The 25,325-nt window shown below is 65.1% G+C and overlaps 3 protein-coding genes across 3 annotated transcripts; 1 reads left to right on the forward strand and 2 right to left on the reverse strand.

Annotated features, from left to right (window-relative positions):
- Positions 1-658: 658 nt before the first annotated feature.
- On the reverse strand, positions 659-3,707 carry NAGK (N-acetylglucosamine kinase). The gene is made up of 10 exons (XM_030450509.1): positions 3,659-3,707; positions 3,168-3,252; positions 2,813-2,911; positions 2,455-2,596; positions 2,239-2,349; positions 2,038-2,150; positions 1,518-1,605; positions 1,186-1,283; positions 1,025-1,103; positions 659-944 (listed from the first exon to the last, which is right to left on the reverse strand). The coding sequence occupies exons 1-10, from the start codon at positions 3,685-3,687 to the stop codon at positions 757-759; spliced, it is 1,032 nt and encodes a 343-aa protein (XP_030306369.1). The 5' UTR covers positions 3,688-3,707; the 3' UTR covers positions 659-756.
- Positions 3,708-9,712: 6,005 nt separating this feature from the next.
- Positions 9,713-13,813, forward strand: TEX261 (testis expressed 261). Its single transcript, XM_030450523.1, has 6 exons — positions 9,713-9,902; positions 10,752-10,831; positions 11,114-11,267; positions 12,118-12,185; positions 12,914-13,016; positions 13,330-13,813. The coding sequence occupies exons 1-6, from the start codon at positions 9,833-9,835 to the stop codon at positions 13,443-13,445; spliced, it is 591 nt and encodes a 196-aa protein (XP_030306383.1). The 5' UTR covers positions 9,713-9,832; the 3' UTR covers positions 13,446-13,813.
- Positions 13,814-15,022: 1,209 nt separating this feature from the next.
- On the reverse strand, positions 15,023-24,832 carry ATP6V1B1 (ATPase H+ transporting V1 subunit B1). The gene is made up of 14 exons (XM_030450508.1): positions 24,599-24,832; positions 21,485-21,540; positions 20,546-20,644; positions 19,760-19,853; positions 18,302-18,379; positions 17,899-18,038; positions 17,309-17,410; positions 17,096-17,193; positions 16,736-16,859; positions 16,063-16,213; positions 15,896-15,978; positions 15,668-15,772; positions 15,325-15,454; positions 15,023-15,244 (listed from the first exon to the last, which is right to left on the reverse strand). The coding sequence occupies exons 1-14, from the start codon at positions 24,696-24,698 to the stop codon at positions 15,090-15,092; spliced, it is 1,515 nt and encodes a 504-aa protein (XP_030306368.1). The 5' UTR covers positions 24,699-24,832; the 3' UTR covers positions 15,023-15,089.
- Between the last annotated feature and the right edge of the window lie 493 nt (positions 24,833-25,325).

Here is a 25,325-nt window from a genome sequence, read left to right on the forward strand (position 1 = left end):
TCTTCCTCCTCTGCTGAAGGAGCTGCCCTGGTGGGACAGAGCCTGAAGGGGACGGAGGAGGAGGAGGAGGAGGAGGACACAGCTCTGGTTTAAGCACTGATGAGATCTGAGAAGGAATCTGGACACCAGGAGAAAGGATTCCCAGGATGGGGGCTGCTGCCTGCTGGCCCAGGAGCCCCCTGCCCACACCTCCCACGGGGACAGGTTTTGGGTTTGGGCTCTGGGTCAGGCTTGGCCCCTCTCTGCTGATTCCACACCAGAGGCAGAATGGGATTAGGGTTTTTTTTTTTTTTTTGCTTTATTTTTGGCTTTTTAAAATTTCTTTTTTTTGGTCCTTTTAAATGAAGACTGATTTCTGCCTTCCCTGGGGCTGTGCCTGCTCCTCACCATGACCCCCACGCCCTGGGGGGTTGAGCCCAGAGGTTTCTCCTTCCTCTTTCTCCTCTTCTTCTTCCTCTTCCTCTTCTCCCTCGTGTTGGGCTTGGCTACAACCCCCCCAAGCACCCCCCCTGCCTGCACCCCATCCCACTGCACCCCTCAGACACCACACCAGGACCCAGAAGGTCCATTTGACCCCATTTTCACTCATTTTCCCAGCAGAGCCAGGGGTGCTCCCTCTGCCTGGGGCCCCACGTTGGGCACCCATAACCCCCCCCCCATTTCCCCTTTCATTTCCCCTTCGGGTCCTGCAACTTCTCCACTGCCCGAGGCCTCCCCCTGCTTGTCCCTCCCTCCGGGGGGGTTTTGGGGTGGGGGTCAGAAGGTGTGTGTGTAGAAGATGTCCACGTTGTTGGTGGGGTCCAAGGGCAGAGCTCTCCCAATGCTCCTGGCCCCCAGCCGGGCCCCCCCCAGGGCTGAGGAACATTTCAGCTTCAGCAGGCTGAAACGGGTGAAAAGGTGACCAGGAACCTGGTCCTGAGCCTCTGCCAGCACCTGGATGAATCCTGAGACACAAAGTCAGGGGTTGGGGGGGACCACAGGACCCCCCCCCCCAGCCCCCCCGAGCCCCCAGCCCTCCACTCACCCGCTCGCATCTTCTCCCAGCTCTTCCAGACAGAGCCCACGCAGAGGATGGGCAGTCCCAGCTCCCCCAGGAACAGGCTCTGGGGGGGACAGAGGGGGCTGAGAGCCAGGAACACCCCCCCCCAAGACCCCCAAAACCCCTCTGACCCCCCCAGCTCTCACCTCATCGATTTTGGGCAGCACGGCGACCACGTGGCGAGCCAGGACCTCTCCTGCTTTGTGGAAGATGTGGCAGCAGAGAGGGTCCCCAGCTTGGGCACCTGGGGGGGCACGGGGTGGGGGGAGTGGGACCAACACCCAGAGCCCCCTCCCCAGCACCCACAAGCCGGGCTGGGCTGCGTGTGCCCCCCCACAGCCCAGAGGGTGCTCAGGGAGAAGGGTGCAGAGATCAAAGGGGAGGTGTCACAGGGAGGGGTGACAGTGGCACTGTCCCCGGGGGTGGCAGGGACAGGCAGCCCCCCACCCCACAACCACCAGGGAAGGGGCTTCCCTACCCTCTGCCACCTTCTGGCAAAATCCTGCAAACTTGGACTTCTGGAAGGTGCTGTAGAGGTGGGTGAGGAGCCCCATCCTGTCCGAGATCTGCAGTGCCAGGGGGGCACAGGGACACCCCCAGTCAGCCCCGCTCCCAGATGTCACCACAGGTGACCCCCCCAGTGCATCCCAGAGCCCCTGAGAACCCCCCCATCCCAGTGTGCAGCCTGGGGACCCTGTCAGGGAGACCCCCACCCCAAAGACTGCACCAGCCTGGGGTGGATCCCAGAGCATCCCCCAAATCCCACCGGTGGATCCTGCAGCCCCTCTGAACCCCAGGACACAGCCCAGAGACCCCCCAAGGACCCCTCAACACAGCATGGAGACCCCCCAGGACCCCGGCACAGATCCCAGAGACCCCCAGGACCCCAGCACAGATCCCAGAGACCACCAGGACCCCAGCACGGATCCCAGAGACCCCCCAGGATCCCAGCACAGATCCCAGAGCCCCTCCAGCCCCATGAGCCCCCCCAGCCCCACCTGGAAGTACTGGAACATGGCCTCCTTGACGTAGGTGACATCGTGGGGTGGCACCTCCAGGTTGTCCATGCAGTCAAACACCACCTTGATGGCTCGATGGGCGATCCAGTAGGCTGGGGAAAGAGGGGGTCCAGAAGCCACCCCGAGACCCCAAAACCGACCCCACCGCCGCCCCCCCGGCACCGTCCCCAGGCCCCTCACCTGATCCCTCGTCCCCCATCATGTGTCCCCAGCCCCCACACCCCACCTCCGACCCGTCGGGGTTGATGAGTTTGCAGTTGGAGCCGGTGCCCGAGATGAGGACGATGCCACCTGGGGGAGGGGACAGAGCCAGCGGGGGTGAGGGGACCCCCTGGACGCGGTCACCTCCCTCCCCGCCCCTCTCCGCCCTGCTCGGGGGTCCCTCCTGTCCCCTACCCCGGTCGGTGGCGGTGGCCATGGCCCCCACGGCGTCGGTGCTGAGGTGGAAACTGCGGCTGAGGTGCGGGCAGCGCCGGCTCAGCTCCTCCTGCAGCGTCCCCAGCGCCTCCCGCTGGTCCCCCCCGCTGAGGGACAGACCCTGCCCCACACACGGGGTCCTCGTCACCCCCCGGAGGGGACACGGACCCTCGTCAGCCCCCGGAGGGGACACGGACCCTCGGCATCCCCCGGAGGGGACAGGGACCCTCGGCATCCCCCGGGAGGGGACACGAACCCTCGTCACCCCCCGGAGGGGACACATCCCCCGGGAGGGCAGCGGGGGGGGACTCACTCACTCACTCACCCACCCACTCACCAGGGAGAGGAGGGGGACGCGGGGGTCCCCCCCTGCCTGTCTCTTGGCCTGGGTGACCATCTGCTCGATCCTCTGCACGCACAGCTCGGACCCGATCAGCTGCGGGACAAATGGGGAGGGGGGGACATCGAATACCCCCCCCCCCAACCCAACCTGGGGCTCCATCCCGAGGGGATCCCCCCAAACCTTCACCCCCAGCCAACGGGGGGGCTGGTGACGCCCCAACACCTCCTCTGGTGGCTTCGTCCCATCCTTGGGGACAACCAGGGCCACCCCACACGCCCCTACTCCGTGTCCCCCCACCCTGTGACACCCCCCCCATGCTCCCCCTCTCCCGGGGGGTCCCCAGGCTCACCCAGTGGTTGGTGGAGGGTCCCTCCGACTCGGCCAGGACGTGGCCATCTTCAGAGACCACCACCACCCGGGAGTGGGTGGCCCCGCTGCGGGAGAAGAGGGGGGGACACACAGACCACCTCATGGTCCCCCCGTCCTCACTGGGGGGGGGACACCCACCCACCGGCTCTGCACCTTCCCCAGCACCCCCAAAACCCACCCCAGGGGGGGCTGAGAGGGGATGGGAGCAGGAATGGGGGGGCGGCAGCAGGGGGGGGTCTGCAGCCCCCTTCCCGTTCTGCTCCGGGGGCCTCGGTCACTGCTCCCCCCTCTTTCGCCCCCCAAACCTCCCCCTGCCACCCCCTCCCCAACCTCCCCCTGCCACACCCCCCCCTGCCCAGACCGGGGGTCCCCAGGGGGGGCCGGGGATGCGGGGTCCCAATGCGGCCCCCCGGGGTGTGTGGGGTTCAGGGTTGGGGGTGCGGAGCCCCTGGGGACCCCCAGACCCCTCACCCCTCCACGCCTCCGAACAGCGCGGCCATGGCTGCGGCCCCGGCCCCGCCCCTGGACACGCCCCTCAGAACAAACCACGCCCCCTCCGCGCATCCCGCCCAATGACCGCGCGCTCTGCATAGACCACGCCCTCTTGTGACCACGCCCCGCGGACACGCCCAATTTGACTCCGCCCATAACCACGCCCCTCATTGTTGTGGCCACGCCCCTCTCCCGCAGGGTCCTTGTGCCCGGTTCCCAGAGGAGCCCCCGGGTGGGGATGGGGTTTGGGGGGGGAAGGGGGGGTCCCTCCTCCTGCCCCGGGGTCTGCGGGGTCCTGCGGGGACGGGGGGGCGGGGACGCGGGGGACAGGGACCGGAAAGCCAGCTCGGACACGGAGTCACCCACCCACAGTCACACAGCCCCCCCCCCCCCCGCTATGCCCCCCCCAATCCCCGTTAGAGCCCCCACCCCCATATAGCCCCCCCAGGACGCAGCCCCCCTCCCCGATATGGCCTCCCTCCTCCTATATATAGCCCCCTACCCTGGACACAGCCCCCTCAGCCTCCCCCGATAGAGATCCCCAGGACACATTCCCCCCCGACCCCCCACGCAAGACGGAGTCCCACGGGGCTCAGCCCCTGTTCCGGGGGGTCCCCTTCACCGCAGCCCCCTCAGCCGTAGCCCCCCCAGTCCCGTGATGGAGCTGCAGGGCCCCTGTCTGGTCCCCCGGGTCCTGCTGTGTCCCCACCTCCACGTCCCCCGTGGGGGGCACAGGGCCGGGGTCCCTCCACGCAGCCCCCTCCCCTCTCTGGGCACTGTCACGTCCCAGCAGCCGCGGCCCGGGCGAGTGGCACCCACGGACACGGACACAGCTGAGCCCCTCGTGGGGCACCAGGAACCCTGTGGGTGACAGAGGGGCAGAGGGGGAGGTCAGAGATGGGGGGAGATGGAGGGGGAGGGAGGGGTGGTCAGGAAGGGGGTGTCCCCAGCCAGGGATGAGGGGACAGTGTGTGTGGGGGGATATGGCCCAGCGTGGGCAGGGGGCTGGGATCGTCCCCCCCAGCTCCAGCCCTTCTGGGGTTTCCCTGTCACAGGTGACCCGTGCAGAGACCTGGGGGTACCCCGGGACCCCTGAGCCCCCCGGTGGGACAGGGATGGTGACCACCCCTCCCTCCGTGGCCATGCTGGGGGACATCCCAACCCTTCTGGCAGAGGGGAGACCCCCGGGGGTCTGTGGCTGGGACCCCCTGAGGTCCCCCCCTGGAGGGCTGAGGGGACCCCCCCGAAATGTCCCCAAAGTGGGGTGGGGAGGGGAGGAGCGGCAGGGGAAGGGTTAAAACGGAGCGTGGGGGTGTGTGTGTGTGTGTGCGTGTGCGTGTCTCTGTGTGTGTGTGTGTGTGTGTGCGTGTGCGTGTCTCTGTGTGTGCGTGTGTGTGCGTGTGTGCAGCCCCCCAGCCCACCGCCCCGGTGCCCTCATTAAGTCCTGGTGGCACCAGGCTGTCTGGGGACCGCGGGGACGGGGGGGGACAGCACCAGCACCACCGCGGGGACCCGACCCGCGGCTTTTGTCTCAACTTCTGCCGAAGTTGGGAGCGGAGCCGAGCGGCTGCGGGTGAGTCGGGGGGTGGGGGGGACACTGTGCTGGGGGTCCCCTTCCAACACCCCCGGGACGAGACGAGTGTCCCGTGGGGATGACGGGGACATCGAGGGACGTGGTGGCCTTCGCCTCACCTGGGCTGGGTGTCCCCCGTGGAACCAAGGAGGTGGTGGTGGGGGGACCCCAGGAGAACCCCCAGGACCTCCCATCCCTGTCCCCACGCTGTCCCCACCGTGCTGCTGGTGGCTCCTTCCATCTCGGATCCAACCAGGATGGTGGCACCGAACCCGCGGTGCGTGGGGACCTGCAGCACTTTGGGGTGAGACACAGAGATTTGGGGTAAGACGCAGAGATTTGGGGTGAGACGCAGAGATTTGGGGTGAGATACAGCGATTTGGGGTGAGACGGAGAGATTTGGGGTGAGACACAAAGATTTGGGGTGAGACACGGCAGTTCGGGGTAAGACAAAGCGATTTGAGGTAAGAGACCGTGGTGAGACACCACGATTTGGAGTAAGATGGTGATTTAGGGTAAAACACGGTGATTTGGGGTCAGACACAGCGATTGGGGGTCAGACACAGCGATTTGGGGGCATACACAGCGATTTCAGGTGCGACACAGTGATTTGGGGTGAGACAAAGCGATTTGGGGTAAGGGAGCGATTTGGGGTGAGACGTGGCACTTTGGAGTACGATGGTGATTTGGGGTAAATCATGGTGATTTGGGGTAAAACATGGTGATTTGGGGTCAGACACAGAGACTGAGGGGGGGTGGGCAGCAAATCCCCCCTGCGGTCCCCCCAGAGACCCCCAGAAAGGGGGCACGGGACCAGGGGACACCCCGAGCCTGTGGGATCCTGCATGGCTCCATTCCCAAAGCCACCGGGGGTCCCAGGTGGGGAGAGGGGACACTGGGGGTGCCGAGGGGCACAGGGTGGGCGCTGGGGAGGCAGAGGAGGGTGAGGGGTGGGAGGAAGGCCCCACATGGCTGCTGGCAGAGAGATGTTCTCCTCTCACCACTGAGTGTGGGAGGGGATGAGGTGGGTTTGGGGGGTCTGGACCCCATCCCCTGGGTTGGGAAATGGGTCTGGGGGCTGCCCCGGGCTGGGATTTGGGGTGAAGATGGAGCTGAGTGACCTGGAGCTCTGCAGGGGGGTCACAGGGATTGGGGTCACCTCCCGACCCCAGGAGCAGTGGGAGGGGGGTCTGGGGGGGAGAGCTGGGGAGGGGCAGGAGAGGAGATTCTGACTGTGTCTGTCTGACTGTGTCTGTCTGACTGTGTCTGTCTGACTGTCTGTGTCTGTCTGTCTGTGTCTGTCTGTGTCTGTCTGTCCTTCCTCACACCTCCCACCACCTGGAGATCCCCTCCCCACTCCTGAACCTTCCCTCTGTGCAGTGGGTTCTGTGTCTGCCCCACTGCCCCATCCCCCATGGTGCCACCCCAGGGGACAGTTCTGTGTCCCCCCCACCCGTGGGTGCGGGGCTGGCAGTGCCACAGTCCCACAGAGTGTCACATGGAGGTGTCCCCTCGTCACCCCCAAGGCTGGGACAGGAGGGGGGTGCCCAACCCTCCATGACCCACCCAAGAATCCCTCCCATGGGTCCCGGGGCCCAACGTGGGGCTCAGCTCCCCCCAGGGGAACCCCCAGCATGTCCCCTTGTCACCCCCAGCCCCCTGGGAGCACCCTTTGGGTGCATGGTGGGGCCATGGGGGTGGAACCCCCTGCACCCCCAGCACCCCCCGAGCCAGGGGGGTGTCCTTGGGGCATCACCTTTGGGTCACCTCCCACGGGACCCCTCCAGGAGGAGCCTCCACAGGTTTGGGTCCTTGGTGACACTGCGTGGGACCTGTGTGGGGCAGGGGACACAGGGGGCTTCTCGTAGCACCCTGTGGGGTGTGCTGGGCTCTTCTGACACCCCTGGGACCTGCTGGGTCCTGTAGGACCCCCTGGGACCTGCTGGGCTTCTCCACCACCCCATGGGAACCTTGGAGTGCCCCTTGGAGACGTTTGGGGCCATTTGTCACCCCATGGGGACCTTCTGGAGTCATCTAATACCCCATGGGGACCTGATGGGTGTCCCCACCATCCCGTGGGGACCTTCCGGAGTCATCTAATACCCATGGGGACCTTCTGGGGTTCTCTAGCACCCCACAGAACCTTCTGGAGTCATCTACCACCCACGGGGACCTGCTGGGCTTCTCCACCACCCCACGGAGCCCTTTGGAGACGTTTGGAGCCATTTGTCACCCCACGGGGACCTTCTGGAGCCATCTGCCACCCGCGGGGCCCTCCTGGGGTTCCCCAGCACCCCGTGGGCCCCTCCTGCTCTCCCGTGTCCCCCGTGGGGCGGTGCTGGGGGGGGGGCAGTGCCCCTGCCCGGCGTTCACGGGTGGAGGAGCAGGAGGAGGCTGAGGGGAGCTGACAGCCCGAGCCTCCCCTCCCCGGGCAGGGGGGGCTCAGGGGGGGCTGGGGGGGGCTCAGACACGGCTGACCGGAGCCTGACCCCGGCACCAACACGGAGCAGATGAACCCCCCCAGCGCGGGGGGGCCGGGGCTGTCAGCACACATCAGGGCAGCGGGGCGTGGGGGGGCTGGGACAGGGACCCCCCCCAGACAATGGGCAGGACAACAATGGGGGGGGAGGAGCGTCCAGACATGGGCAGGGGGGGATATGGGGTTTGGGGGTGGGGAACATCGACCCACGGGGATGTGGGGGGCAGCAGAGACTCTGCCCGATCCGGGGGGAGCTGGAGGGGATCAGAGAGGAGGGGGCTGAGCCCCCCCCCGGGGCTGCACTCACCCTGCTGGGGCTCCCTGGCTGCTGGGGGAAAGCCCCCCCCCAGCATGCCCCCCAAGTACCCCCCAGCATCCCCCCAAATACCCCCCAGCATCACCCCAATAATCCCCCAGCAGCCTCCCCAAATCCCCCCCCAGCATCCCCCCAAGTCCCCCCCGAGAATCCCCCCCAAATCCCCCCCAGCATCACCCCAATAATCCCCCCAGCATCCCCCCAAAATCCCCCCGAATCCCCCCTCCCCAAATCTCCCCCCACAGCCCCCAGCCCGGGGGGTGCCCAGGGCCCATCGGGCACCTTTGGGGTGCTGGGGGGTGGGGGTCTCAGTGCCCGTTTTTTGGGGGGTGCCCAGGGGTGCTGTTGCTCGTTGGGGGGTGACCCTACAATAACAAACACCCCACAAACCCCCCGTGGGTCCTACAGTGACAGGGGGGACACAGGGGGTCCAGGGGGGTCCGGAGAGGGTCCAGGGGGATGTTGGGGGGATCCAAGGGGTACAGGGGTGACACAGAGGGGTACGGGGGGGCACAGGAGGTTCAGGGGGGATCCAGAGGGTTACAGGGGCCCCTATATGGGTGCCGGGGTCCCAATATGGGTGCAGGGGGTCCCTATATGGTACCGCGGTCTCTATATGGATTTTGGGGTCCCTATAGGGATCCAGGGGTCCCTATATGGATTTTGGGGTCCCTATATGGGTGCGGGGGTCCCTTTAGGGGTGCGGGGGTCTCGATGTGGATCCGAGGGTCCCTACGCAGGTTCTGGGGGGGTTCCCCATCATTTTGGGGTCCTGCAGGATTTGGGAGGGGTATCTGTGTGGTTCGGGGGTCCCTGCATGGTTTCGGGGTGTCCCTGAACTGCTCAGCATCCCCATATGGTTTTGGGGGTCCCTATACGGTTTCGGTGTGCAGTTTGGGGGAGTCCCTGTATGGATCGGGGTGCCTGTGCCGTTTGGGGGGGTCCTGGTACAGTTTTGGGGGCGTCTTGTTACATCTCGGGGTCCCAGTACAGTCTGGGAGGGGGTCCCAGTTCATTGCAGGGTCCCGGCTCAGTTTTGAGGGGTCCCGATATATTCTAGGGGGGTCCAAGTAAAGTTTTGGGGTCCCGGTACAGTTTGGGGGTCCCAGAGCATTGCAGGGGTCCCGCTTCAGTTTTTTGGGGGGCTGGTAAAATCCAGGGGTCCCGGTGCAGTTTTAGGGGGTCCCAGTACCGTTTTGGGGGGTCCAGTATAGTTATTGGGGGTCTCAGTACATTTTTGGGGGTTCAGATACAGCTTTGAGGGGTTCTGGTACAGTTCGGGGGTTCTGGTACATTCTGGGGGAGGTCTCGGTATATTTGTAGGGGTTCCGGAACAGTCTGGGGGGGGGGGTGCATTTTTGAGGGGTCCCGGGGCAGTTTTGGGGTCCCGGGGCAGTTTTTTGGGGGCTTTCTGTGCATTTTTGAGGGGTCCCGGTACATTTCGGGGGTCCCTGTGCAGCCTGCGGGGGTCCCGGTCCGTTCTGGCGGTCTCGGTCCATTTTAGGGGGGTCCCGTTACACTCCGGGGGTCCCGGTCCGTTCTCCCCCCCCCCCCCCGCGGGGTTTGGCGGCAGAGTCCTCCCGTCCTGCAGGGGGCGCTGTCCTCCCAGCGGGGCCGGGCGCGGGGGCCGCTCTGGGCTCCTCTCGCTTGTTCCGGCGCCGCGTGTAGAGCGGCCCAGAGCCGGGCCGCGGGGTTCGGTTCCCTTCGGTTCGGTTCGGTCCGGTCCGGCCTGGCCCGTTCCCCCCCCCCCATCCCCTCCCCATCCCTTCCCGTCCCCTCCCCGCCATGTGGTTCATCTACGCGCTCAGCTGGCTGTCCCTGCTCATCCAGGTGGCCTTCGTCACCCTGGCCATCGGTGAGCCCGGGGGGAGGGCCGGGCCGCAGGCCTCACCCGGGGCCTTGTCGCGATATATCGGAGAGGAGAGGAGGGGAGGGGAGGGGGGGGGCTGCCGGCAGGGGACAGCCCGGGCTCATGCTGGGAGCGGGTTCGGGGCCGCCACGCTGGGAATGCCAGGGGACCCCAGCCCGGCCAGGGGCTCCCCGGTGCCCCGCAGAGCTGGGGCCCCCCTGGGTGTTCCTGAGGTTTGGGGTCCCTGGGTGTCCCTGAGGCCCCGGGATGTCCCTGAGGTTTGGGGTCCCTGGGTGTCCCTGAGGCCCCGGGATGTCCCTGAGGTTTGGGGTCCCTGGGTGTCCCTGAGGCCCCGGGATGTCCCTGAGGTTTGGGGTCCCTGGGTGTCCCCGAGGTTTGGGATCCCTGGGTGTCCCTGAGGTTTTGGGGTCCTGGGTGTCCCTGAGGTTTGGGATCCCTGGGTGTCCCTGAGGTTTGGGGTCCCTGGGTGTCCCTGAGGCCTCGGGATGTCCCTGAGGTTTGGGGTCCCTGGGTGTCCCTGAGGCCTCGGGATGTCCCTGAGGTTTGGGGTCCCCCGGTGCCTCCGGTGCCCCCTGGGTGCTCCAGGGTTTGGGGTCCCCCTGGTGCCCTTGAGAGCCCCAGAGACTCGGGGTGGGTGGGTGAAGGTTCTCTCGTGGGTGTCCCCACATCCCCCTTGAGGTCCCCTGGGAGCTGCAGGGAGCAGGGCTCACCCAGCTCCCCCTCCTCTCCCGGGCTGGATGAGCAGGGACCCCCAGGGCTGAGGACTCCCGGGTTTGCCCCTGGGGGGCTGGGGGCTTCCCCGTGCCCGGGGCTGAGCCGGGGGTCTCTCCCCAGCTGCTGGGCTGTACTACCTGGCAGAGCTGATCGAGGAGTACACGGTTGTCACCAGGAGGATCATCAAGTACATGATCTGGGTGAGTCCCTGGGGGGCAGCTCCCTCCTGCTGTCACCCCGGGAGGGGTGGTGACCCGGGTGGGGGGGACGTTGGCTCTGGAGCAGCACTTGGGAAGCTTCTGCTGGCCCCAGAGCAGCTCCCGTGCTGCAGGGGGAGGTGGTGCCCCCTCTCCTGAGGGGATGTCCCTGCCCCTTCCCCGGGGAAACTGAGGCTCAGCCCCCAGGAGCTGCAGCAGGGGGGGGGGGGGGGTGTCCCTAAGGGGCTGGGGGGAGGTGGTGCAACCCCCCCTGCTCTCCTTCAGGTCTCCTCAGCCATCCTGGTGGGGCTCTACCTCTTTGAGCACTTCCCCGGGTTCATGGTGGGCGTGGGGCTCTTCACCAACCTGGTTTACTTCGGGCTGCTGCAGACCTTCCCCTTCATCATCCTCACCTCCTCCAACTTCATCCTCTCCTGCGGTGAGTGGAGCAGAGGAAGAATCCTCCTCCTCCTCCTCCTCCTTTCCTCTTCTTCCCTCCTCTTCCTTGTCCCCCCCTCCTTGTCCCCTCCCTCTCCCTCCTCCTCTCCCCCTCCCCAGGTGTGCTCTGGGGGGCAGCAGAGCTTTGCCTTTCCCTCAGCTGCCTCCTTCCCCAGGGACTCAGCCCCCCCTGAGGCTGCTCCTGTGGCTCTGGGGAGGGGGACAGGGACCCAGGGGACTCCTGGGGGGGCTCCAGCTGCAGGCAGAGCTTGGGGGGGGTGCTGGGAGAGGGGGTTCTGTGGCTCTGTCCCACACAGGGATGAGGGTCCCTCCTCTCTGGGGCTGGGGGGAGCCCTGGGGACATCTTTTTGGCTGCCACTTGGTTTGTTTCCCTGACATGGAGCTCTGGGGGTGCCCCCCCTGTGCCCCCCTCCCCCTCTGTCCCCCCCTGACCCCTCTGTGTCCCCCGTGTCCCCCCTGTCCCCCTCTTGCCTTCCCCCTGTCCCCCTCTTGTCCCCCTCTTGCCCCCCCCTGCCCCCTCCCGTCTCCCCCTTGTCCCCCCCTGTCCCCCCAGCAGCTGCTGAGGGCAGGATGGGGGTTGGGTGGGCTTTGGGTGGGGTTTTACCATTTTTGGGGGTTTTTTGCTCCTCCTCTGAGCAGTGAGGTTCAGGGAGGAAGCAGCAGAGGGAGGTGGGATGGGGGGCAGGGTAAATCTGCTGCTGACACCATTCCTCACTGGTTGTGTGAAGATGTTTCAGCAGGAGGAGGGGAAGGGGGGGATTGGGGGGGGCTGGGCTGGGGCTGGGGGGGGATTCCTGCTCCTGACCCTGCCCTCTGCTTCCCCCCCCCAGTGCTGGTTGTCTTCAATCACTACTTGGCCTTCCAGTACTTTGCAGAGGAGTATTACCTGTTCTCTGAGGTGAGGGGCCTGGGGAAGGAGCTCTGGGCTTCCTGGGAGGGGGAGGAGGAGGAAAATGCCTTTTTTGGGGGTTTTTTGGTGGTTTCTCCAGTGGGCAGGCAGAAGCACTGTGGGTATTTTTCACAGCCCTCTCCCTGGGGGATTCCCCTGCAGCTTTTCCTCTCTCAGCTGTGGGCAGGAGGGTTTCATCAAACCTTATGTGCTGGAATTGCAAAACCAGGAAAAACAGGGGAAAAAATCCTGCTTTTAATTTCATTTCCCCCTTTCTGATGAGTTTCCTCATGGCTTTCACCTCTCACATCCCAGTTCTTGTGTCTCCTCACACTGCCAGGACCCAGAACCCCCCAGGGCCTTGCTCAGGCACCTCACATTGTTAGAAACAACTGGGGAAAAAAACCCAAACCCAAGGAACCAGATCTATAAAACACCTTTTTAGAAACTTTCTCCCCTTCTCCAGCTTTTCCCAGCACCCTGGGGCAGGAGGAGGCCCCAGCCCAGCTCCTGCCTCCTGCTCCTGGTGCTGGGAGGAGGGGAAGGGTTCCAGTCCTCACAGACACAGATTTGATTTGATTTTTTTTTCTCTGCTTTAACTGAAACCTTGGGGTCTGGGGGGAGGGCAGGGGATCAGCCCCCCTGGGAGGAGCTTCAGGTGCAGGCTGGGGGTGGCTCCCAGGGAGGTTTTTTTGGGGAGGAGGGGGCTGTGTGTGACTCCTCTCCCTGCCCCCCAGGTCCTTGCCTACTTCACCTTCTGCCTCTGGCTCATCCCCTTCGCCTTCTTCGTCTCCCTCTCAGCTGGAGAGAACGTTCTGCCCTCCACTGTGCAGCCTGGGGGTGAGCCTGCCACAACCCCCCCACACACAGACACAGCCCCCCAGGAAACCTGGCAGCCAGGGCTCTGAAAAAGCCCTTTTCCAACCCAAAAGCACGGGTTGGAAAGCCCAGGCAGACACTGGGGGAGGGAGGGAGGGGGGGGATTGATTTCCCATCCTGGGGAGCTGGGGGTTGGGGCTCCCTGGCACAGATGTTGAACCTGGGGCTTGGGATGACCCAAAAGGACCCCAAAATGTCCACGTTCTGGGGGCAGCTGAGGTGCTGGGGGGGTGTGAGCTGTGTGGGGTTGTTAATCCCCTTCTCCCCCCCCCAGATGATGTGGTCTCCAACTATTTCACCAAAGGGAAGAGAGGGAAACGCTCGGGGATCCTCCTGATCTTCTCCTTCATCAAGGAAGCCATCCTGCCCAGCAGGCAGAAGATCTTCTGAGCCCACCTCACCCCACTGCAGACCTGAACTGTCTGGGGGGGCCCTGGCCTCCCCCCACCTCCTCCTCACCCCTCCAGCAGGGATTTTCCTGGGTGCTGGCTGGAGGGACACAGACACACGGGGAGAGGCTGGTCCTGTCCTGCTGATCCCCCCCAGGAGGATCTGGGGCTCCAGCTGAGCTCTCCCCACCCCCCCAGGAGGATCCAAACCCCCCTCCCCCCTGTGATGCTGCCCCCCCTGCTCTGGGATCCGGGTTTCCAGGCAGGAGTTTGGCACCTGGGTGTGGGGTGGCTGAGGGGGAAATGGTTCCCTGGGGGTGGCAGCAGAGTCTGAGGTTTTCTGAGGTTTACACAGAGCCATTAATTAAACAAACCAAGAAACCAACCCCAAACCCAGCAGCTGGGGTGAAGTGCTGACACTGGGGGCAATCCCAGCTGCAGGAGTGCTGGCAGGGTGGGTGCTCTCCCTGCTCCCCAGGGGCAGGGCACCCGGAGGGACTCCACGTGGCTTTTTTCTTGGGTTTTAAGGCTGGATTTTGATGGAAATCTCCACTTTTCCCTTTGCTTCCATGAGAACCCTGGAGGAGGATCTGTGCCCCTGAGCCCTCAGCTTCCCTGCCTCCCCCTTTCCTCAAGGGAAACTCAGTCCCCACTCACAGAGAGGAGGAGCTGAACCCCACATTCTTGTCCCTCAGAATCACAGACCCCTCTTGATCTCCCCTTTTTTTCCTCTTTTTGCCCATTTCTGGTCACCTCCTGCCTGCACCAGCACAGATCCCCCCGGGCTCAGCAGGACCACGTGGCTGGAATGCAGCTTTCAGGGAGGATCTTTTGGAGGAAAAGGGCTCGTTTTGTGACCCGTTCTGCCTGGGGTGATCTCCACGGTTTGTTCATTAATAGTTTGGGTTCTGATCATGCAGCAGCTGTTCTGAATTCAACAGTTTTAGGGGTTTTTTTAAAAAAAAACCTGCGGGTGCTGTCATTCTGCTGGAAGGCCACAGGGTGGGGGACACCAGGCCCTGTCCCCTGGACAAGCTGGGGGCTTCTCCCTCTCCTCAGGGACAAAATGAACCTTAAAAAAGTTTTGCCTAAAAAAAGAGATTTCCAGGCAGGCTGCTGGGGAGCAGCAAACGAGGCAAAACCCCCCAGGACTTTGGGCCTTAAATTGAATTTTATCCTTTGGAAGGTGAAGCAGGAGGGGGGGAAATGCCTGGGGAGCTGTCACTGTCACCTCGGGGACAGCTGGGGTGGCCCTGGGGGCTGGAGCCTCCTTTCCTGGGGGGGAAAAGCAGAGCCCCAGGACTCCCCCCCCCCAAAAAAAAAAACCACAGAAAGGGGAAAAATCAGGAGCAGCCCCTGGCCCAGGGTGTGCCCAGGAGCTGGGGCTGCCCCGTCCCGGGCACTGCTGGAGGCTCCAGGATGGATGGATGGGGCTGGGGGAGGGTCCCGGGGGGGAGCACAGGGGCAGGGGTGGGTTCGGTGACCACAAGGACAGGGGTGGGTTCGGTGACCACTTTGGGTTTATTGAGCAAGGGGAAGAGGTTCCCAGCTCCCTCTGCAGCCTCCCGGCAGCCAGCCCAGGGCCAGCCTCAGGTGCTGGGGGGTCTGGGGGCAGAGGGGGCCGTTCCCCAAAGCCCCGGGGGGCTCAGAGGGCCGTGCTGGTGGGCGCCGGGCTCTCCCGGGGGTAGAACTCGGCCAGGACGTCCTCGGGGATGCGCTTGAGGAGCTGGCGGGGGAAGAGGCGCAGGAGCTGCCAGCCCAGGTCCAGGGACTCGAAGATGCTGCGGTTCTCGTAGGGACCTGGGAAGGGAGGGGGGGTTCGGGACATGCCCTGGGGGGGTCTGGCTCAGCTCCAAAGCCCCCCTGTCCCCGGGTCTCACCCTGGGTGAGGAATTGCTTCTCGAACTTGTGCAGGAACTCCAGGTAGAGCAGATCGTCTGCCGACAGCGCTTCCTCCCCCACCACCGCCTTCATCGCCTGCACCTCCTTCCCGATGGCGTAGCAGGCGTACTGCGGGGGACACGGGGACACCCGATGGCACACCCCACACCACACACCCCACACCCCACGGAGCTGCCGGCACCTGGGGCTGGGATCCCTCCCGGCACAGGGCAGGGAGACCTCAGCTCCGGGATGGGAAGGGACAAGGGACACTGCTCCCCCCCCTCCCCAACGTGTCCCCCCAGCACCTCCAGTAACCCCAGTACCCCCAGCACCCCTCACCAGTTGGTTGGAGACATCGCCGTGGTCCCTCCTGGTCATCCCCTCCCCGATGGCCGATTTCATCAGGCGGGACAGGGAGGGCAGGACATTGATGGGGGGGTAGATCTGCGGGGCAGGAGGGACACGGCCCCCCAGGTCACTGCTGGGGACCCTCACCCTGCTCCTACCACCCCCCCCCCCAGCCCTCGGTGTCCCCCAGTCCCCTCACCCGGGGGTCCCAGCACGGACCTGCCTGTTGTGGAGCTGGCGGTCGATGTAGATCTGTCCCTCGGTGATGAAACCCGTCAGGTCCGGGATGGGGTGGGTGATGTCTGGGGGTCAGGGTGCCGTGAGCCCCCCAAAACTCCAGCGTCCCGGCCAGGTGTGTCCCCCAGCCCCCTCCCCAAGCCACTGACCGTCGTTGGGCATGGTGAGGATGGGGATTTGGGTGATGGAGCCGCCCCTGCCCTCCACCCGCCCCGCACGCTCGTAGATGGTGGCCAGGTCTGTGTACATGTACCCCGGGAACCCCCGGCGCCCCGGAACCTCCTCCCGGGCTGCTGAGACCTGCGGGACGGGCAGGGGGCTGGAGGGGGCACGGGAACCCCAAGAAACCCCCCCAGGAACATCCAGACACCCCAGGATCCCCCAGCACCCCGGGAACACCCAGAGCCCTCAGCACCCTGAGCACCCCAGCACTCCAGGGACCCCCCAGCACCCCCAGAACCTTCTCAGCACCTTGAGCACCCCAAGGACCCCAAGTCTCCTGGGCACCATTCCCAGCACCCCAAGAACCCTGAGCATCCCAGGCACCCCCAGACCCCCCCAGCACCCTGGACATGGCAAGCACCCCGAGAACTCTAGGAACCCCCCCAAAAAACCCAACAAAACAGCACCCTGAGCACCCTGGGGACCTTCAGTGGTCTGAGCAGCCCAGGAATCTCCATCACCCCATCAGGACCCCCTGAGCACAAGAACTTCAGGAGCTCTCTGCACCTTGAGCACCCCAAGCACCCCGAGAACCCCCACCACCCCCTGAGCACCCCATCATCCCATCAGGACCCCCCTGACACAGGGCCGGGTGCTGACCTCCCGCAGGGCCTCGGCGTAGGAGCTCATGTCCGTCAGGATCACCAGGACGTGCTTCTCACACTGGTAGGCAAGGAACTCAGCAGTGGTCAGGGCCAGGCGGGGGGTGATGATCCTCTCGATCCTGGGGGGGGAGAGGGTGGGCACCCCGGGGGACACACATGGGCCAGGGCAGCCCAGGAGGAGAGGAGGAAGGAGGAGAAAGGAGGAGGAGAAGAGGGAGATGGAGAGGAAGGAGGAGAAAAGGAGGAGAAGGAGAAGGAGAAGGAGAAAGAAGAGGAAGAGGAGGAGGAAGAGGAGGAGGATGGAGGGGAAGATGAGGAGGAGCAGAGCTGTGCCAGAGCCCTGGGGGTGACTGACGTGGGGTCGTTGGCCAGGTTGAGGAAGAGGCAGACGTTCTCCATGGATCCATTCTCCTCAAAGTCACTCTTGAAGAACCGAGCTGTCTCCATGTTCACCTGCTCAGGGCACAGGGGCAGCTCCATGCCAGGGGGAAACCGAGGCAGGGAGGGGACGAGGAGGTGGCAGCCTCCAGTCTGGGGTCCCCACCAGGAGGGCTGGGCAGGGACTCACCCCCATGGCAGCAAAGACGATGGCGAAGTTGTCCTCGTGGTAATCCACCACATCCTTGGATTTCCTCACCAGCCCGGCCTGCCGGCAGATCTGAGCTGCAATCTGCGGGGAGACAGGGATGGGGGGAGCAGCACCCAGGGAAACCCCTCCTGGGGGAGCCACCACCCCCACCCCAGGACCAGAACCCACCCTGGGGTGCTGGGATGGAGAGAGGACCCAGAGGAACCAGCCCAGGATGGGCACCAGGGGGTGAGGGGTGTCCCCCACCTCCCCATCCATGTGCCCCCTCCTCATGGCACCCAGGTGGCCGTGGTCAACCTTCCCCTCTGCCACCCCTGAGCTGCCAGGGTGGGAAACTGAGGCACGAGGTCACACATGCCCCACGTGTACCACACCCTGTGGGGCTGTGGGCTCAGGGGACACAACCAAAGGTGGGGCTGCTCCATCCTGGTCCCCAGAGGAACACGAGGAGAGGAGGAGAGAGGCTCCAGCCCTCCCAAAGCCCCCTCTGATGCCTCCTCCATCCTCCATCCTCCATCCTCCTCCTCCCACCCCAGGCGCTGGGGCTGTGGCGGGGGCTCAGCACCCACCTCGTTGTGGGGCAGCCCAGCAGCTGAGAAGATGGGGATCTTCTGTCCACGGGCGATGCTGTTCATGACATCGATGGGGGAGATGCCGGTCTGGATCATCTCCTCGGGGTAGATGCGGCCGTGGGGGTTGATGGGCTGGCCTGGAGCAGGAGTGGGAATGAGGAGACCCCACTGTGGAGGAATCCCCCCCCCTCCCTCTGGTGACACAAGTGAGGCAGGAGGAGAAAGATAAACGTGGTCTGGGAGCAGCAGAACCCCCCCATGGCTGCCCTGGGGTGGGATGGGGGCCCCTGGACCCACCCCAGCACCCCTACCCCCACCCAGGGGACACTGTGGCCATCAGGACGCCGTCCCCAGATGTCCAGGTTGTCCCCAAGAGCCACCCCGTGCCCAGCACTGTCACCGTTGATGTCCAGGAAGTCCTCGGCCATGACGGGGGGGCCGCTGTCGATGGGCTGGGCTGAGCCATTGAAGATCCGACCTGCAGGGAGCAGAGATGCTCATCCCCCGCTGGAGGCACCGGCCTGGGCTGGGACACCCCCACCCCCCATGGTCTGAGGGGACACCCAGGAGGTGTCCTGCCCGCTGGGGAACGGGTGTCCTCAGGAGAACATCACCAGATGGTTTGGGGGGGAGGGAGCACCAGGAGGGCACCCATGGGTGGCACAGGACATCCCAAGTGCCCCGGGGTGTCCCGCAAGGGAGGGGCTGGGTGTCTGTAGGGGACTTTGCAGACACAGCCTCAGTGCTGTGTCCATACAGGGGACAAAGTGTCCCCAAGGAGCCACCAGAGAAGGGTTGGGTTGGAGGAGCCCCCTGACCCCCCAGCCTGGAGGCTCCTGAGGGTCTTGCAGCCCCCAGAGCAGCCCCAGGGGCTGTCAGGGTGGCACCTGGTGGCAAGGGTCACTCGGGGTCCCACAGAGGGACCTCGAGGGTGGGGGTTTGCAGTGGGGGGGGGGGGCACAGACGTCTCCTGCCATCTCCTTCCCCTCTGTGCGGGTGGAAAAGGGCAGGGACAAAGGGCAGGGAGCGGTGACAGCGGGACACGTCCCTGCAGCGGGGATCCCCCTGGGACAGGGGGGGGATCTCTGCCCCCTCTCCCCCCGAGCCGGGGTCCCACTGGCCCCCCCGTCCCTCCCCAGCCCCGCTCCAAGGTTGGTTGGTTGGTTGGTGACCTTTCCTGCTCGGTGCTCGGGCTCGGCCATCACCTTGATCTGCTCTGACATCCCCGATGCTTCCCGGCCCCGGGGGGCTCCGGGGGGGCACTGGGGGGGTCAGCACAGCGGCTGCACCGCTATCGATCCCACCCCACCTAGGATGCTCCAGGAGATGGAGCAGCAGCAGCTCTGGGAGCCTTGGACCACCCCACACCCCCCCCCCCCCAAAGAAAAAAAGGGTTTGGTGGGGAGGTCTTGGTGGCACCTGCTTGGGGGTGATGGGGGGGGGTGTCTCTGGGGACCTCTGTGCTGGCCTTGTCCTTACCCTGTGGGTTGTGGTGTCACCCAACCCTTGGGTGTCACATGGAGGGGTCCAGGAACCCTTTGTGAGGGTGGTGACCCCCAAGGTGCCCCCAGAAGCTGTGGCTGCCCCATCCCTGGCAGTGCTGGAGGTTGGATGGGGCTTGGAGCACCCTGGGCTGGGGGAGGTGTCCCTGACCATGGCAGGGGGGGCACTGGGGGGGCTCTGAGCTCCCTACAACCCAAACCACTGGGTGACCCCGTGCCAATCCCCATGGCAGGGGGGCTGCAGCTGGGTGAGTTCTGATGTCCCACCAGCACCCCCCAAACCTCCTGGTGACCCTGTGGGACACCCTGGTGCCCCGTGTCCCCCCCCCCGGCATAGAGGTGAGGGGGGGTCTCACCCAGCATGTCCTCGGAGACGGGGGTCCGCAGGATGTCCCCGGTGAACTCGCAGGTGGTTTTCTTGGAGTCGATCCCAGATGTTCCTTCAAACACCTGCGGAGACCCCGGGGGGAGGGGGCGGGGGGGCAATTAGCGGGGGATTAACGAGGCCAGAGGGCTAAGGGGGCGAGGGGGGGGTGGGCAGGGAGAGGTGAGAAAAGGGGAGGGGGCAATCCCGGGATTAGGGACCCCCTCTGAGGGGTCTGCCGGGGGGGACACACAATGTCTGACACCGTTTGTGGGCCCGGATTAGAGCCGGGGGACAGAGGGACGGGCACCCCCCTTCCCCCGAGCGGTTTCCTCTCTCCTTTTTATCCTTTTTTTCCCATTTCCCCCCGGTTATACCTTTTTTCCCCTTTCCCCCCTTTTTTGTCTTTCCCCTTTTTTCCCTTTCCCGTCTTATTTCCCCTCTCACTCCCCCCTTATCTTCCTTTCCCCCTTCTTTTTCCTCTTTCCCCCCTTTTTTTCCCTCTTTTTCCTCTTTTTTCCCCCTTATTCCCCCCTTTTCTCCCCTCTTCCCCCCTTTTTCCCCCCTTTTTTCCCTATTTTTTCCAGGTGTTTTTTCTTTCTCCCCCCTCACTCCCCATCAGGTTTATACAGACACTGCTGGAGGGGGGGGGCAGCATTTGCTGAACCCGATTTGACCCGAAATCGGTCCGAGTGGGCTGATTTGGGGGTGATCCGAGCCGGGAGGGTTGGGGGGGGGGAGCCTAATGGGGTGGGGTCCCCCTGAGCCCCCCTCTCACCTGTACGATGGCTTTGGAGCCCATCACCTCCAGGACCTGCCCGCTGCGGGTCGTCCCGTTGGGCAGCGTGAAGTTGACGATCTCGGCGTACTGGGCAAACTGGTGGGATAGGGGGGGATGGGAGCTGGGGGGGGGGAACCCCCAGGGACCCCCGGGGCGGGTGGAGGGGACTCTGTGCAGCCCCTTGGCGGAAGGACATGTCCTGCTCGGGGGACAACGCCCAAGGACAGGAGCACCCCGCTCTTCCTCCTCCTCCATCTTCCTCCCATTTATCCTTCCTCATCCTCCTTCATCTTCCTCTTCCTTCCTCCTCCTCCTCCTTCCTCCTCCTCTTCCGTCTCCATTCTCCTCCAAATCCCTTTCCATGCAGGGAAAGCCGGGCAGTACCCGCCCGCCCCGGGCTGACTCTTTTAATTGGCCTAATTAATTGTCACCCCGCCGGGCCGGGGGTGAAAGGGGCCCCAGGAATCCGCCACCGGCCAACAAAAGCCCCTTCCAGGGTCCCCGCTGGCCCCGCGGGGATGCCGGGACCTCCAGAGCCCACCCAGGTGACCCCAAGCCCCGCGCCGGCAGCGGGGACAGGCGGGGGGCCACCAAAGTGCCACCAAGATGCCACCTGGTGCTGGGGGTGACATGAGGAGCGGGGGGTGTGACGGGACCTGGCTCGGACCGGGCTCCTGGGTGGAGCTGGGGGTGGGCAGGGGACAGGGGACAAGGGACAGGGGACAGGAGCTGAAGTTTGGTCACAGGGAACAGGAGTTGGGGCAGAGGGACAGGAGCTGCATGGGGGACAGTGGGGACACTCTCCCCATCACGCTGTCCCTGCCCTGGAGGGGGGGCTGGCAGCCAGGCCCTGGCAGGGACATCAGGGGGGGGTCCCCACAAGCCCAAATTGCCGCCACACTCGAGGTGTCCCCTTGTCACCCATCGGGCTCCTACCTTGACATTGTCCAGCACCACGAGTGGCCCATTGACACCACACACTGTCTGGTAGGCTGGGGGGGACAAGGACACTCCATCAGCACTCGGAGACACCACAGCCGGGGATGTCACCACAGCCGGGGATGTCACCACAAGCAGCAGTTTCCAGCCCCAGGCTGAGCCGTGTCCCGTGCCCCCAGACCCCACCATCTCCCCAGGTTCCTCCCTGCCCATCCCACCTCCACCTCTCCCTTCTCCCTTCCTTTCTCTCCACCGTGTCCCCAGAGCTGCCCAGGAGGTCACCAGCTGTCCCCACCCTGGGGATGGAGAAGCCCAGCCGGGTGCTGGAGCAGGAGGATGAACTTTTGGGGCCACCACCACCAAAGTGAGGTCCAAGCACCCCGGGTCTCCGTCCCAGCCCCCTGAGGACCCCACCCCGGGTCTCCGTCCCAGCCCCCTGAGGACCCCCCTGGTTTTCCCTGCAAGGCACGGGGGGCTTCTCCCACCAGGGGCACCGGGACCCCTGGCAGGACCCCTGAGTGCCCCGTGGTGTGACATGGGGTGATGGGGCAGGGAGGAGGAGGAGAAGGATGAAGGAAGAGGAGGGCGAAGGAGAAGGAGGGTGAAGGAGGAGGATGATGAAGGAGGAGAAGGAAGAAGAGGAGGATGAAGGTGGAGGAGGAGGAGTGAGGAAGAGGAGGGGGCTGCGGGGAGGGCCGGGCCCGCGGCGGGGCTGCGGTTACCGGAAAGCACCAATTTGGATAATTTGGATAATTTGGATAATGAAGCCGTTGAGCTGGGCTGAAGAAGCGGCGGGAGGAGCGGGGTGTGTGGGCTCGGGAGGGGGGGAAGAGAAAAGAAAAACTCTTTCAAGCCCGTCCCTTCCCCGCCCCCAGCCCCAAATTCACAGCTCCTGTCAGCTCCAATCTCCGTTAGCCCTGACCCGAGCTGGGGGGGGACGGGACAACGGGGGGGACAGGGCCCCCGGTGACAAAGGGGACCCGACCCATCTCCACCCGTCGCTAATTGCTGCCGCTCAGCCCGGCCCAGCCCCCCCCCCCCCCAGCCCCCTGCCCCTCCCTCTGCCCGACCAAAGCCCCCTCCCCAAATCCCCGCCCCCCCCTCGCCTTAGGGCTCGGCTCCAAAGTGCTCCAGGGGATCGCTCCCGAAATTCCCCGAGGAGCGGGGACCGGGGACAGCTCGGATGACCGTCACCTTGGCCTCGGGGACCTCCTCTCTTGTCCCAGAGGATATCTCCCCACAGCCCCCTCCCACCCCCGAGATGGAGCACGGAACCCACGTGGAGCAAAGATGGAAAACGGGGGCACAAAACAGCCCCAAAATCCCCCCAAATCACCCCCCGTAGATCCGGAGCTGGTTCTGAGCCACCTCACAGCACCGGATCGGGCCCCCAGCGTCCCCCTGCACAGGGGTGGGGGTCCCAGCCCCCTGCCCCATGCTTAGCACCCCACAGCCATGGGACAACAACACCCCCGGGGGGGCAGAGGGGGTCTGGGTGGGCTGTGCACCAGGCACAGGGTGGTCCTGGGGAGCTCCGGACCGGGTTTTAAAAAAGAGAGGTTTTAACCCCAAAACTGTGACAAAGTGACGCTTGAGGTGCTGGGGTCGATGCTGGGGGTGCTGGAGCCAACTCTCGAAGTGCTGGAGCCAAGGCCTGAGGTGCCAGAGCTGATGTTCAGGGTGCTGCAGCCAACACTTGAGGTGCTGGAGCCAGCACGGGAGGTGTTGGAGCCATCACCCGAGGTACCAGAGTTGATGTTCAGGGTGTTGGAGCCCACCCTGGAGGTGCTGGAGCCCAATTCCCAGGACAGAACCCATCCCTGCCCCCAGCTTTGAGCCCTTCTCCCCATCCCCGTGCTGCTGATCCCATCCTCCTTTCCCCCTCTCCCCCCCCTCCAGGATCCACCTGGACACAACCCCCAGACCCCGCGTCCCCCGGTGGCCTCATCCCGATTTTCCCACATTCCCTCCCTGGCCGCTTCCCCCCCAAAGTGCCCACTGTGCCCCGTGGGTCAAATTCGTGCTGCGCTCTCAAAGCCCCCGGGCCCCCCCGATCCGCAGCCCCGGCCCTGCGGGGGGCGGTGAAAGGCGCTGCGGGGGGTCACACTCTATGCCACTAATTAGTCCCCTCGGTGATGGGTTCCCATCCACACCTGCCCGTCACGTGAGGAACCGCAAAGAAAGGGCCCCGAGCAGCCGAGCGTGAACCCCAATCCCCCCCCCCCCAAAACCCCCCGCACCGGCCACCAGAAAAAAAAAAAATCCCCCAAAAATCAAATCAAATAAATTGCTGGGCTGGGCTGGGGGGTGGAGTGGGGCAGACAAAATGGGGCTGGGGGCGGGGAGGGAGCAGGTGGGCAGGAAAGGGGCTGGGGGACCCCCGGGCTGGGTGTGGAATAAAGGGAGGAGATGTGGAGAAGTGATGGGAAGGGGGAGCTCCCAGCCTGTGGGGTTGGGGGTCCCTGCCATGGGGCTGGGGGGTGGGGAAACCTCCACAGTACCCACCAGGGAGGACAACCCAGCAATGCCACCCGCGGTCCCTGCGCTGTCCCCTCCCTGTGTCACCCAGTGTCACCCATGGGTGGCTGCTGCCTGTTGACAGCAAACACGGGCGGGCAGAGCCGGGCCGGGCCGGGAGGGTGCAGTGGGGACAGTGACAGCCCAGAGCCACCCGGCTTGGGGACAGGGAGGTGACAGCAAGGCCGTCCTGACTCGGGAGTGATGGCGCAAAGGTCACAGCAAACCTCCCCAGAGACCGGTGCCACCCCCCTGTCCCCAGTGTCACCAGTGCCCCCAGCCCCAGTGCCACCATTTTGTCCCTGCCTGTCCCAGTGTCAACCCTTCTGTACTTGTCACCTGTGCCTCTCCCAGCACCCACCGTGTGTCCCTGCCACCCCTGCCTGCCCTCTGTCACCCACCACCACCAGTGCCACCCTTCTGTCCCTGTGCCACCCCCTGTCCTTGTCACCTCTGCCTGTCCCAGTGTCACACACTTCTGCCTGTCCTAGTGCCACCCCCCAGTCCCCGCCACCCCAGCGCTTCCCTCGAGCCCCCCCCGGACGGATGGCAGAGGGGTCCCGTGTCGTGTCCCCCCCGTGTCCCCCCACTCACTCAGCCGGGGGTTGATGATGTAGTCGCGGGTGACAGCCAGAGCGTGCTCCCGAGCGGCGGGCAGGGACCCCCCCGACACCGACACCTTGGACGTGGCCATGGCCTGGACCGGCACCGGGATTGGATCGGGATCAGGACCGGCAGAGGGACCGGGATCCGCACCGGTACTCTGGCTGCGACTGCGATCGGGTCCGGGATCGGGGCTGGGATCGGCACCGGGTCCAGGATAGGGACCGGCGGACGGACCGGGTCGGTGTGGCAGCTCCCTGGTTTATACCTCCGTCCCGTCCCGAACCGGTCCCGTCCCGTCCCGCTGGGGCCGCCCCCGCCCCGCCCGCAGCCCCGGGAGCTCCGTGTTGGGTGTAAACAGCGGGAGAGGACGGGGGGAGCGGAACCCCCGGGGACGGAGTGGGGCGTGGGGTGGGGGTGTGGACCGGGGGGTGCTGGGGGGGGGATATGGGGTGGGGACAAGGCTGGGGACAGGGCTGGGGCAGTTCGGGGACATGGGGGCAGGAGGAGGCGGCAGAGGCAGGACAGAACGTTTATTAACCATTAGAAACCATAAGAAAACACGGGGGGCAGTCAGGCCGGACACCCAATACTTGGCTTTTTTAAAAAAACTTCCCCGGCCCAGCAGTCAGGAGAGCAGAGCTGGGGGGGGCTGGGGGGGCTTCCAACCTCCCCCTCGGTGAGGCCAGAGTGGGATGGACATGGACACGGGTCGGAA

This window comes from Calypte anna, chromosome 4B, assembly GCF_003957555.1.
Source record: "Calypte anna isolate BGI_N300 chromosome 4B, bCalAnn1_v1.p, whole genome shotgun sequence".
NCBI lineage: Eukaryota > Metazoa > Chordata > Aves > Apodiformes > Trochilidae > Calypte > Calypte anna.

Coding starts and splice junctions, on each gene's coding strand:
- TEX261 (XM_030450523.1), top strand. CDS start 9,833: ATGTGGTTCATCTACGCGCTCAGCTGGCTGTCCCTGCTCATCCAGGTG. Junction 10,832..11,113: donor TCATCAAGTACATGATCTGG/GTGAGTCCCTGG, acceptor GCTCTCCTTCAG/GTCTCCTCAGCCATCCTGGT. Junction 13,017..13,329: donor CTCCACTGTGCAGCCTGGGG/GTGAGCCTGCCA, acceptor TCCCCCCCCCAG/ATGATGTGGTCTCCAACTAT.
- ATP6V1B1 (XM_030450508.1), bottom strand. CDS start 24,698: ATGGCCACGTCCAAGGTGTCGGTGTCGGGGGGGTCCCTGCCCGCCGCT. Junction 19,854..20,545: donor GCTCCAAAGCCATCGTACAG/GTGAGAGGGGGG, acceptor GGGTCTCCGCAG/GTGTTTGAAGGAACATCTGG. Junction 15,245..15,324: donor GAAGCAATTCCTCACCCAGG/GTGAGACCCGGG, acceptor CTCCCTTCCCAG/GTCCCTACGAGAACCGCAGC.
- NAGK (XM_030450509.1), bottom strand. CDS start 3,687: ATGGCCGCGCTGTTCGGAGGCGTGGAGGG. Junction 1,104..1,185: donor TGCTGCCCAAAATCGATGAG/GTGAGAGCTGGG, acceptor TGTCCCCCCCAG/AGCCTGTTCCTGGGGGAGCT. Junction 945..1,024: donor CTGGGAGAAGATGCGAGCGG/GTGAGTGGAGGG, acceptor TTTGTGTCTCAG/GATTCATCCAGGTGCTGGCA.